The 13644-nt window shown below is 40.6% G+C and overlaps 1 protein-coding gene across 3 annotated transcripts in view; it reads left to right on the top strand.

Annotated features, from left to right (window-relative positions):
* Positions 1-13644, top strand: part of LOC125881185 (potassium voltage-gated channel subfamily H member 4-like) — a 64361-nt gene that overhangs the window by 7311 nt on the left and 43406 nt on the right. For 2 of the 3 annotated variants that reach the window (XM_049564224.1, XM_049564223.1), the window contains exon 2: positions 11888-12121. In XM_049564224.1, coding sequence (XP_049420181.1) covers positions 11888-12121 — 234 coding nt within the window. The remainder of the gene's footprint in view (positions 1-11887; positions 12122-13644) is intronic. The other variant, XM_049564226.1, reaches the window with a different exon arrangement.

Genomic DNA, 13644 nt, shown 5'->3' with positions numbered 1-13644 from the left:
CAAGACCACCCCCTGCCTTTATGCATAAATATAACTACTGTCTGGGACGAATAATAGAGCATTTTGGTGTTAAAAGCTCTCTGGGCCATTATCTATTGTGCAGCTTATAAGCCACATTTTCATACCATCAGGAGGCTTCAGTGTAATTTCTCCAGTTTGTGGCTCTGAGTGAGAGTTGCTCACAAATATTGATTGGACTCCACTCCACCTTAGGAATAACATTTATAAAACCGAAAGCAATTTTAAGCTGATTTTAATGTAACAGTTCCTGGACTGAGAAAACTGCTGGTGTGTGGCATTACGTACAGACTCCCCCTCACTATAAGCCAAATGTCAGAACAGGTTAAGTCAGTAACCTTTGGTACTGCAGAGCTCAGTATTTGGCTTGTGGCAATGTCAGCGTTCCTGTTCCCTAAGGATCTGTGTGCACGTGTGTGTGTGTGTGTGTGTGTATGTGAGTGCCTGCTCTCAGGGCTTTGCGTCTGTACTATATGTTGATTCTATATGATGTTTCCGTATGTTTGTGACTGTATATTGATCCCTGAAGTGGAGTTCTCCGAGGGCAGCACAGATGTTGGTTGTCACACAAGCGAAAAACTCAACCTTACGTTTTCCCTCTTGAACCACCACTCGTGTGCCTGTCATGTATGTGTGTCCATTACAGCATACATGCCTGTCCTTTACACCCATCCCCACCTCCCCCAGCTCCTTTACACGACCTCCCCGGCGGTGTTTTCGCATTGACAGCAGCGCTCGCCCTGTGGGGCTGCGTAACCACAGGGCAGCTGCAGGCAGAGATAAGAAGCGGGTTTATTTTTCCCCCAAACACTTTTCTGTTAAAAGACGAAAGAAGAACCAAAGAGGAGACAGGGAGGACTGTCAGATTGAACCTTATGGAGCTTATTGTTACACAGCTGATGAGCAGGTCTTTAAAGGCCACAACACTGCACACAGAAAACCAGCGGATAGCTGAAGCTTTTGTGTGGCTGCATCCTTTGCTTCTTCTTTCGAAGCTCCTTGTGTTTAGTTTTACAGGTTTGATGTAGGCATTAATTTGGTGACGTCAGAGTCTTTAAAGGGGACTTATTATTCTCATTTTACTTGTATTTTGGTTTTTAATTGGAACAATTAATGCTGTAACCCTTAAATGTTATTTTACGCTTACGCCTTTTAAATAAAAGGTATTATTATCCATGATTCTTAATGCCCACACTAAGAAAAAAGCAATATAGATTTTTTTTTTTTTTTTTTTTTTTTTTTTGCATTTTTTGCATTTTTTACTTCCTTTGGGCAGAAATAACAAAAAATGTGTTTTTTTTGTCTAACAGACCCCATAGTTTTTAAAATATTAAATGGTTGAGAAGTCACTTTATGGTAATTGTAAGACAGAAAAGAAGAAACAAAAATTAAAAACCATGTGCTGTTATAATGCCAGTTATATATTAGTATACCAACTTATATTAATTTGTTACCATGGAATTAGTAGTATTACCAGTATTCGTATAATGTCCACAGATAGATATTTACCATCATAGTACTTAAAAACATCTCAAAAATGGTGAAAAATTATGCTGATTTTATTTTGTTTCATCAAGTATATAATGGAATAGCATTAAATATTTGGTATCAACAACAGTGAATATTCATCTTTTTAAAAAAAAAAAAAAAAAAAAAAGTTGTTAATTTATTATCTTAGCATCACTACCTTTACCGTAAAGGGTAAATCGGACCATTCTGACCGGTGATTTGGTCCATACGACCCTGTGCCGATCAAATGTACACTAACCATTGTAAAACCTGCCACAACCAATTACTCGAGCTAAAAGCGAGTCGTCAATAGAGTGTTCCAGGATAAAGTCCTAAAATGTGAAAATGAGTTGGCATTTTACCACTCCTGGTTGCCTCGTCTTGAAATCAATGGTATCTTTAAAGGATTTTTGGTTAGATGCCTGAAGTAAGGTCTAAGGTTTATATACAGTTTCTATCAAAATAAATGCACTACGTCGGTACAACGCTGGGAATTGATGTTGTTTTCCTTCAACAACAAACACACATGGTTGGGTTTAGGCAACAGAAACGTGGTTAGGTTTCGGAAAAAAGAACAGGGTTTGGCTTTGTAATCTTACGGGACGCAAACGCCACACTCTCGGATTAAGGTCAGTGTTTGTTGGACCCACCTGCCTCACTCGGACATTTGCTGCCTTAACTTTCGTCCTTGTTCCGCGGCGTTTCCCCCTGACACTGCCGGGTCGGCCGTGAATCATACCGACCTTAAAGGACACCTTGTTTTTTGTTTTGCTGCGAGTCACTGCCCAAGCGCCAGATTACGTCAATTTCGAAGTGAGACTGGGCTCTAATGAGAGACTCATCGTTGATATCATAAATGCATTTTTACTATTTCAAGCCAAGTTTCCAGTGGCTTAAAAAAGCCACAAAAATGTTTGTGTATGTTTTCAGTTATAGTTCTTAGAAAGGAAATTGGAATCAGCCAAAATCTGAATCAGCAGGTCAGACTGTAGCGTTCAATACCCCAAAAAGTTGAAAATCAGAATTGGCCAAGAAAACTGTGACGGAAAGTAGCAAAAGTAAACAAAACCGAAGTAAACAAAACGAAACAAAACAAACAAAAACATTCACCTCATTATTTTAAACTTTGGCCGCATTTAAGACAAAAAGACGTACATGTTTTCAATGGCCTCTGGTTGTTTGTAGAGGTTTCATTCTTTTATTTTGTACAGCACTTTGGTCAACTGTGGTTGTTTTTAAATGTGCTGTAGACAAAAACTTGATTTGATTTAATGCGAAGATCCAAAGAAAAAAAAAGGAAAAGCGTAACAGGTCCCCTTTGATGCTGAGATCATTCAGTAATTACAGGATCTGCGGTTTGGTACCTGGCTCCTCCTAAATATATGTTTTTGAGTGAGACACTGAAATCTAAATCTGCTCCTGATGTGCAGGTCTGCACCTTATGTGGGATGCTCCGCCTCCATCAGCATGTGAATGTAGGTGTGAGTGGGTGTGAGGCTTTGTGAAGCACTTTGCTCCGTTCTCAGAATAAAGGCGCCACATAAATTCAGTCTTTTAGGCATTTTGGGATTCAGATCACTGAGCATAGATCCTTTTGTCCAACAAGCTCTGAATAATCAGTATTTGGTTAAAATGGTCTGATTGATAACTGATTTCAAAATAAACACAAAACGATTGATGATTTCCTCATGCCTCTTTACCACACCGGTGACCTTTTCCCCTGAGAGCCCACCTCTCCATGCACTCTCACCCATCTGCCCCAATAAGTAATTACATGCTGCTGGCTGGTAATTAGCTGGTGAGGCAGTGATCGAGCCTCATGGGCTTCATCTGTCTTTTATACGCTGAGGAACTTGTGCGACATGGACACGATGCAGGCTGCTTGCTGTCAGCAGTAGCATGTAGCGTCATCATGTCAGATTACAGTAGTACCGAGTCAGCACAGATGTGTAATTAAGGAAGCTGGCGCAGCGGAGCGGCCACTCAAAGCAATATCCCTGAGAGGATTATGGCCCTCAGAATTGAGGCATTGTCACAATCACACACACAAGCATGCACGCACACACACACACACACACACACACACACACACACACACACACACACACACACACACACACAAAGTGTTTATCAAGTGGGGTTCATGTGGGAGCTGGATTGCTTGCTTATAAAGTTACCAGAGAAGTAATAAGTATGTGTATGTAGAAGTGAAAGTGAAATCTGTAAGTGGGGTTTTAAAGGGACAGTTCACCCCAAAATCGAAAATACATATGTTTCCTCTTACCTGCAGAGCTATTCAGCACTGGTGGTTGTTTTGATGTGAGTGGTGGAGTGTTGGAGATATCGAACATAGAGATATCTGCCTTCTCTTGAATATTATGGAACTAGACTGCATTCGGCTTGTGTTTAAAAAATTCAGCAGCAATGTCTCTCTCCAGAATCATAACTGTATTACTGCGCAGAAGTTGTAATGTTAGCTAGCTCAATGGTGCTTCGTGACCTAGCAGTAGATGCATGCTACCTTTTGCGCAGTGATACGCTTGGCAGGTGTATTTCGACAGAAAGAGAATAGTTCCTACATTAATCTAATCACAACAAGGTCTGTGGATTATCTTGAGTAACCGCAACCCAGTCTCACTTTGAAATCCAGCGCTTGGGCAGTGACTTGCAGGGTCAGACACCAGAGAAAAAGATGTACTTTAATGTCTGCATGATTTGCGGCCAGTTGCCATTATATTTTTAAGAAAAAAAAGAATGAAAGTTGAGGCAGCGAAAGTCTGAGTGGGGTAGGTGGGAGTGGTGGTGGATGGGTCCAACAAACACCGACCTTCACCTGGGAGAGCAATGTTCATGTCCCGTAAGATTATAAAGCCAAACCCTGCTCTTTTTTCCCAAACCTAACCATGTGCTGTTGTTGTTGAAGGGAAAAAAATGTCAATTTGCAGAGCTGTACCAACGCAGTGCATTTATTTTTAAAGAGACTGCATGTAAATGTGAAAGAATCTTCTCATCTTGACAGAGGACAATGCATATAACAGGCAGAACTTGACACAGTGTCTCAGAACGTCAACAACCAACACAGCCAGGGTACCTTGCACATCGTATCCTAACTTTAGTGGATCATAACATATCAGGTATGGAATTAACCTGCCGATGCCGTGGTTCAAAATGAAACCAAACTTTTCTATGGATGTCAGTTTTTGAGCCATGACAAAGGCCAAAATGTGTGAAACAAATATAAAGAATGCACATCCTCCGAATCAATTTATTCCAATCGGTGCTGACATCAAAGGGAAAACTTAAGAAATCAGGATTTGTCGCACACAATGTATTGCTGCTCCCGTGCTTTATTCCCACACCAAACAAATAAGCAAAAATGTGGCCTGCAATGGATGGTAAGGCTTGTTGATTTCAGCCGAGACGCTTTCCAGAAACTTGTGGCCTCCACCAATGGATTAAGAGTGAGGAGTCAGCAGTCAGTGACAATTTAAACCACATTTTTCAACAATTTGTGTCACTGCAACCATGAGCAATCCTTGAGCATACAATAATAAATGTGCACACAAAATATTAGGCTGATTGGTCCAATAGTTTGCAAGATTCACTGCGGACAGACAGATACACACACTCATGCATACATGACCAAAGGCATGACTCCCACCAGGCTTACGCCAGGCAGAGATAATAAGCTTGGGTGGTTTCTTTTGCACAGAGCTGTTTCCGCCTCTGTCCAGCCAAGTCTCAAACTGAAAAACTGACCCCACTCGATTTAAATCATTTGGAAAAAAAAGCTCAGAGTTTCTCAACTTGAATGAAACGACTGAATCATGCAGATAACTCCAGTGACTCATCTAATCCACAGTGTAAAGCAGCACAGTTTGCATTCCTCCAAACGCAGCACAAAAGTTTTTTTCCCCTTTGTGGCTCGTTGGTTTTAATATATCCTTTAAACGTGATTTACGACTACACCTGCCCTTGACCTATTTGAAGGACCGATTTAGGGATGCTGAGTAGAGATGTACCTATTCTTAGGTAAACATTACATAAACCAGAGATGAATGCAGTTGCTCTCTGACACTTGCTGGCTCACTGAGTTTGGGTGTTAGAAATTTATAGAACATGAAAAAGAGGGCATGTTTTTTTTTTGTTTTTTTTTCAGCATAGGCTATCATGTCATGTTCAGCCATTGTTTCTAGGGCAATCTTTTTTTTTAGATGTGAAAAGGCAGAGACAGAGTACCAGAGCAGTTTGTTCACAGCTGTGACTGTATTTGCTAAGACGCTTATTAAAAAGCAACAGTTATCCGTCTCTCTACATGACACAAAGATGTGCAGCAGACATATAGAACAGAAACATCTCCATTTTGAAGTGTGGGGAACAGCTATAGTAGCAAAACATAGCATAGGCATAAAACCTCCTCTGCTTGTTGATGGATCCGACTAATGCCCGTCTCTTTCTATAATTCCACAGTGACAGTTTAGTTACTGCTCACTGCACACCCAAGAAAGGTTGTCACCGCTCAGAAAAGACATCCCCTATGGACTGCTTTCTGCTCAGTCTGGCCAATTAAAGTGCTAGATTGTGGAAAGCGCTGTAACAGCTGCTTAATACTTCTCCTTCTTAGGCTCGCTCTCTGTGGAATCGGGAGAATTCAGACTGTATGCGCGCTGCCTCTCTGCTTGGCATTCGGAAAATCTGGAGTCTGATGTCTTCAGTTAAGCAGCAGAAAGAATTAATTTGCTGCGGAGCCGAGTTTGATGCTTCAGTGCTGACTTCTCCGAAGAGATAGCGAACAAATATGCATACATGTTTCCTTAAATATGTAGTTGCACCTAATTATTAGATAGTGGGTGGGGGGCCAACCAGGGGTACCTGTACCCTATTCTGTCTGGTATAAGACAATTCTTGATGGTAACTTTGGGGTTAAGATCTCTTCTGGAACTGTTAGCAGTGCAGGAAACTGCTTAAAAAAAAAAGCACAAAATTGAGATTATGACATTAACATGCCAACATCCCAAAAAGCTACAGGGTGACCTGCTGTATGACTGGCAAGCTCATTATAGGCTGAGGCACAGCCAGTTCAAAGTACTTTACTGTATGAGCTAGCGCGAAGGTAGTGGGATCATAAGACAACCTGAGGTATGATTTAAGGCCAGTTGGAGGTGGCTTTGTCTCATATCTTGCCTTATATCACCAGATCGAACACCATGTTGCCCTCATCATTCTTGAATCAAATTGTAATTCAAGGTTGTGAAATTTAACCAAATAGGATGAAAAACTGGAGGCCACTCAAGATTTTGCAGTGTACAATACACACCGTGCCCCCCCCCCACCAAAAAAAAAAAAAGATGGCGACGATCTTGTGATGTCACATTGACAATATCACGTAATTGTTTTGTCGGTGAACCTTGTGAGTTATAATGGAGGCGAATTTTGTAACGTTACCTTTGTTAAATGTTGCTGTTTTTGGCTTCATATATGGAGGAAAAGACCACTAGCGGCTAGGCTAATTTATACTATGTAAATGTTGCAGAATAAAGACGCTCAAAACACACAGGATTGGACATTTGAGGGTATTACTTGCGAGAAAAGCAAAGAATTAGTACATCATGACAATTTATAATGTCTGACAAAGCTTTCCAATATACATTTAAAGGTGTTTCCTGTCACTTAAGCTACTGTTTATCGTGTTATTCAGACAACCAGCTCCGAGAACAATTGCTTCTCCTCACATAACCAAATTTGGCCAGAATCATGCCAGATCATTTAGCTCAAGTCACATCACGATAATAAATAAGTTTCTGTCAGGTCACATACACTATATAAAATCACGAAAGTTTATGCTAGTAACATTAGCATGTTGTATTTTTGGGGAAAACAATGTTAGTTTTGCCTTTGAACCTTGTGAGTTATAATAGAGCCATAATTTGTACTTTTATTTAATATTTTAGCTATTAATCTATGCTTCATGTGTGTTTAAGGTGTGTTTTGAATAATTTAAACTTCACTGCACTTCACAGACACTCAACACTGGAATGGAAACTCCACCGATATCTAGCATTTTGAAGGTGTATTTGCAGAGCAACAAATAGACAGCACTGTACAAGTGATGATTACAAGGATTACAAAAGCAGAGGCCACTTGCTTAAGCTACGGTGTAGGCTCTACGTACAGCCTATTGACAACTATAATTCAGCTATAATAAGTGAAGCTGCAGTTACAAACAATAAACTTTATTTATTTAGCACCATTCATACAAGAAATGCAGCACACAGTGCTTTACAATAAAGACATTAAAAGCACTGAGTGCTTCACATGAATAATGGACATTAAGCAGACAAAGAAGGCAATTCAGTATTAAAGGACATTTAAAAATAATTCAAAACATGGATTAACTGAGTCTACAATTTTCATTTAAAAGTGGTGGTGATTTGAGATCCTATTAATCAAAATCTCATATAGCATTTCTTCTTGTGTCACCTTTTAGACCTTCAGACGTCTTTAACAATCAGAGCCTATAATTCTGAACGGGCAAAGACTCAGTCTTCTCTAGAGTTAATCTCACTGCAGGTATTGTCTGTGCCGGGAACAGCCCACATCTGCCCCAAAATCTATTACCACCCAGTTGTAGCGGTGTGGATCAAATTGAACTCACTGCAGTCTGTCAAATCCATCCTTTGTTGGCTAAAAGTGATGGATAGTCACTATAGGTGATAGCATGAATGCACACTTGACCAAACTGACTAATAAAAAAAGAAAAAAATTGAGTCTGAACATTGACAATTCCAGAAACACCATTTCTTGTATAGACTCACATGTGCAGCCATGGATCCACCTCAGCCACTGCAGTTTCTCTGTGCTGAAATACTTTTCCACAACCAATAAGTCAAAGGGGTGCACTGAAGGAGTACTCAAGCATGTTAAGGACTGTGGGAGTACGTCAGACGTATCTGTATAATGGGATCCATGCGGAATCTATAGAGAATGGATTAAATAACATATACATAATAAGGGCAATGTAATGCTATCCAAATATGTTTTTGTTGAGAGTTGTTGGTTCAGCTATGGTTATCTGGCAGCTGCAGGCTATTATATATATATATATATATATATATATATATATATAGAAAGGGGCTGTGAATTATATTAATGTTACCATTTATTATATTGTAACAGAGTTAAAGCTGAAAATAATCTGCAGGTCACAATTAAAACGTCTGCAAAGTGACAGAACAGCTTTAAAGAATTTAGACAGCTTGTGTCTGTCATTCATAAAAACAGAAAAATTTATAAAGTGGAGGTCAGTGGAAGTCCCTGAATTTTAATCTTGTTTTTAGCACCACTGAGTATGCTGCTGCTGTGTGTTCTATTTTGAAATGTATTTCAAAGCTCCTTCCACTGGTAGCCTTTCTGATAGATCTCTTCTAACAAAGACGCCACACTGCAGCAAGAACCTGCTTCAGCTTGTGAAGGTCACATGAGTCTGGAAACCGAGGGAAAGTGTGACGTCAAACCCTACCTATCCCCAGGATTGGTATATTTGTAGGTATGCAGAACAAATGTACTGCAGCCCAAAGTTCCTGGAACAAGATAACAGAGCAGCAACACAGCACATGGTGCAGGCCTGTCGCTGCTGGAGAGCTGTCCGTGGTGCTGAGAGCGTGGCGAGAAATAATAAGGAGGCAAAGCAAAGATGCTTTGGTGCTGAAGGAACAGAACAAGTGGAGAGCAATATCATATAATCTACATCAGATTTAATATTCCACTGCTTTAATTTGACATTTAGATATGTAGATCTGGTGGACTTCCGTCAGGTCTTGGTGGCACATTGCACTTTCCAATCTAATATCAGTGCCCTGAGGTGAACATGCATTGAACAGGTGAAGGAACATAAGAGCAGGGGACGCTGACAATACTCCAGTGTGTTATTGGATTTGGGAATTAGGGTCAGTCCATCATGAGACCTGAATAAAGATTTTACATAAAGCTGTTTTAATAAGCTGTACAGTCACATGTCATTTATAATCAGATATATATTTTTGTAGTTATATTGATTTATGGAAATGTGTGTGAAATCTGAAAGACAAGTAGTGAAAGTTGATTTTAGATAAAGGGCCAAAGTGGAGGATTTAGGGGGATATGTTCACAGAAATGGAGCATAACATAATAGCTATGTTTTCATTAGTTCATAATCACCCTGAAAATAAGAATCATCATGGTTTTGTTGCCTCAGAATGGGACATTTGTATCTACATAGGGTGAGGGTCCACGCAGTCTGCCATGTTGCACTCCCAGTTTCTACAGTAGCCCAGAATGGGCAAACCAAATACTGGCTCTTGAGCAAGCCATTCATGTTTTTGCATTGGCCACTGTTGTTCCCCTCCGTGACGATCCAAAGAGCATTTAGAAAACACATATTTTTGACATGAGACTGATTTATTTAGTGTTTTTACCAAATTATATCACTAGGTCCATTTGTTTTGTAGAGGAAGAGACCTCTGCAGATAATTCGGCTCCCTGTAAAAACCTCCTGAATGTCTCGATTTAAAGCTATCAGAGGAAAAAGATGAGCACACATGAGCAGGTGCTGAGCTAGCAGCCTATCTGCGACAGTGTTGGGGTAGCACTAACTTGTAACGTAAAAGTGCCTTGTTTAGTGTTTTTACCTGTTTTAATCACCTGATCCATTTTTTTTTAGAAAGAGACCTCTGCGGATGATTCGGCTCCTGGTAAAGAATCCTTACTGGGAGTTTACACTCAGCACATGGGAGACGTTTCAGTGGTTGCAATCTGCAATCCACACTGCTAGATGCCACTAAATCCTGCTCCTTTAAATGCACAAAATAGTACCTTAAAAGTATACTGATAACATTAGCTACTAGATGTCCCACTCCTCCTACCCCCTTCCATTGCTTTCATGTCACAACACCATAGCACAAGTGGTTGCCGGTACATTGCACAACCTGCATGCGTCATGGTCTAGTGGACTGAGATTTAACCAGACTTAGTCATGTTCTGTGCAGAATCTTTCGTGGCAGAGTAATGAATTAATTTAGTATTTAGCTGTAGATTTACCTTACTTAGTTTGGTGGTGTTTCAAGAGTTCTTCCCTTATTGGTTATATATACCTAATGGTTATTAAGGGGTTAAACAACAGAGTTGAGTCATTTCAGTGTCAGTGTGAGTTTGTTGGGACTGTTACTGGCTTAGTCAGATGTTGTCTATGTTAGCTCGTGCTAACCAGGCTACTGAAGGCATGACCTGTCCTACCCTCCCTTCTGATTGTCTACTACTCGTTAGCTTCATTGGTTGGATTGGTTAGGTTGGGACAAGAGGATTGACATTGGTTAGGGTTAAGGTAAGAGTGTCAGGGTACGCAAGTCAGAAGCAGAGTAAGGTAGAGTCAAGTGGGTCATGTCTTTGTTATAGGAAACGCAAATTCTCAAACCGGGCGACATTGGACTGGCTGTTTGCCCCAAGTGGTAACTACAAAGACACGGAGATACCATGTGATACCAACATTGTTATATTATGATTCACAAGCCTTGTTAGAAGCAACAACCAAACATCAGACATTTTACACAGAGGTAAAGAAAATATTCATTTTATTCCACACCTTTTAAAAGTTCTGTGGTTGTAGTATTAAAAAAAAAAAAACAAGGATAATTCAAGCCATTTACTTTACAATCAATTTAATGTTACACTCATATTTCTGTCATGACAGTTGAGTAAAGTGCAAAAGGGATCTTGTGACTACACAAGACTGCTACAGGTGTATTAAATCTTTTGCCTCTTCTCATTTTATAATATCAGTTCACATTTCTGTTTACGATCCCTCGGCAATGTTCTGCTTTCATGCTCTCCTTTATTATGCAACCATTTTCAAAATCTGCGGTCTGGTCCTTTATGAGTTCAGACATCAACCAATCAATTAAGCCAATCTCTAACCTTTGTGCTCTTTTTAAGCTCCAGTCAGCTGTTTTTATATCTTGCAGCACAAGACGCCATTTCCTCCAGCCATCCACATCAGTAGTCCTGAAATCACACGATGGCGGCTCAAGGGAAATTAATTTAGCCCCAAATTGAGTCCACGCCAAAGTCTGATTCATGTTTACTTGAACTTTAAACCTGCAAAGCTTTGACCTATGTTCAAAGAGCTAAACGGACTTTGATTATAGTGCAGAGAACAAATTTGCACCAAACTTCAGACTAAGACATGATGATGTTCATTTTTTGTTACAGATCTAAAAAAAAAATCTCAAAAATGTCTCACTCTGGCCTTGAACTTCATCTAATAAGGTTTTTTCCTGCCTCCATGATGTCCAGCTTTGTCTCACACATTCTCATGTCTTTCTCACAGACAGTAATTTCCTGTTGGGTAATGCCCAGGGCCACCGTGGCTACCCCATCGTCTACTGCTCAGACGGCTTCTGCGAACTGACTGGCTTCACAAGGACTGAGGTGATGCAGAAGAACTGCAGCTGCCGCTTCCTGCACGGGGCCGACACCAGCGAGCACGTGGCCCAGCAGATGGAGAAGGCACTGGAGGGCCGTGAGGAGTACCAGGCCGAGGTCCACTTCTACAAGAAGAATGGTGGGTGCACGGCAAAGAGGATAGGGAAGAGAGAGCCTAGATGTGTCTACATAGTAGCTTTAATTTAGAAGTGAAATGGTTATGTGGCAATTAACATACCTTTCATCTTGTGTTCAGTTGATCAAATTCTTCTATTAAAGGTTCTGTATACGTTTCACCAGTGGGGGTTTTTTAATTGCCGATGGATGAGAAAGTTGTAGCCTAACGTCTCTTAAAAGACCTTCCCCAACTTCCTCGGCTGCATCGAGCAGTTTGTGGACTGACTTCTATGTAAAAGACTCAGGCCAAATTTTCTAGAATAATCTGGAAAATGACATTATGCATGTTCCTGAGTGCCTTGCTCCCTTCAACTCCACCTCAGTGCTTACAGTGTGCAACAGTAGCTAACGTTACGTTAGCTAAGAAATGGAGTCCATTAACGTCAGCAAACGACCAGCACCCACCACAACTCAGAGTCCACACATGCTGTGCATCAGTTATATTTTGAAGCAGCAGCCCAGCAGAGAATAACCTTCACTTTGCGCCTTGTAGCAACTCGAATTCAGTCAAAGCAAGACTGAGCACCTGAGTGCTGGGGATCTGATCCTGGACCACCTTAAGTTCTTGCCCGATCAGCACACTTCTGTTGCTGCTGTTAAACAGATCAGACCCTGCACTGCTGATGGCCACCACCCTGTTACAAACTCAGCAGCTAAGGTTTGAGCTGCCATCTGCTCTTGTTTCAGGAAGTAGTGTCCTAGCGGTGGGAAGTGAGGCGGAGGGTTCGTGAGCTGTGCTAGCTAGCAAATTCTTGTCTCATTTGTGGTCTGATAAAAAGTAAACCCATCAAATTCAGAGCCCCATATCATAATTTCAGTGTCCCCACGGTTACTTTCCATTAGCTCACTTGCTAACGCAAAGGTATTGCAAGCTAGCTAATGTAACAAAATACTGTCTTGAGTGATTCATGTCATTCAAGTCATTCAGACTCCAGGGCTGATCTGGCTGGTAAACTGGTTATTTTGCTGTTTGCAAATTACTTCATCAGCTAACGTGATACTTTATCAGCTAACGTTACGAGGCAACAGACAGCAAATCACTACGTAGCTTAGTTAGAGCTAGCTGGCTACCTTAGCTTGCTTGCTCACTAACATTATTGCTAGCAAAATACTATCTGAGTGGATATGCCAGTTGGCTAGCTTGCCAGATGATTCTCTAGCTAATGATACTAATTTGTGTTTTATAACAAACAAGCCAACAATTAAAGATGTAACGGTAGGCCTACGAGGCGCTTTCTACTAGCCAAGAGCAATACAGTTGCGGCCTAATCATACCCTGATCTGATGTTAGCCAGCTAGCTGTAACTTAGCTATGCTACATAGTTGCTTGTAAAGTAAGCCGATAATGTAATTTGTAAATGGTTATCTTTAGAATCATGGAGCCAACAGTCCTAATGAGATACAGGGACATTGCGGATAGTAATGTTACTCTAAATAAGATTGAAATTTATTTCCAGCCTATCAACATGATAACAATCACTCTTG

The sequence above is a fragment of the Epinephelus fuscoguttatus genome, linkage group LG20 (assembly GCF_011397635.1).
Source record: "Epinephelus fuscoguttatus linkage group LG20, E.fuscoguttatus.final_Chr_v1".
Lineage (NCBI taxonomy): Eukaryota > Metazoa > Chordata > Actinopteri > Perciformes > Serranidae > Epinephelus > Epinephelus fuscoguttatus.
The sequence above is the reverse complement of the archived record's forward strand: the minus strand, read 5'-3'. Positions and strand labels throughout refer to the sequence as shown.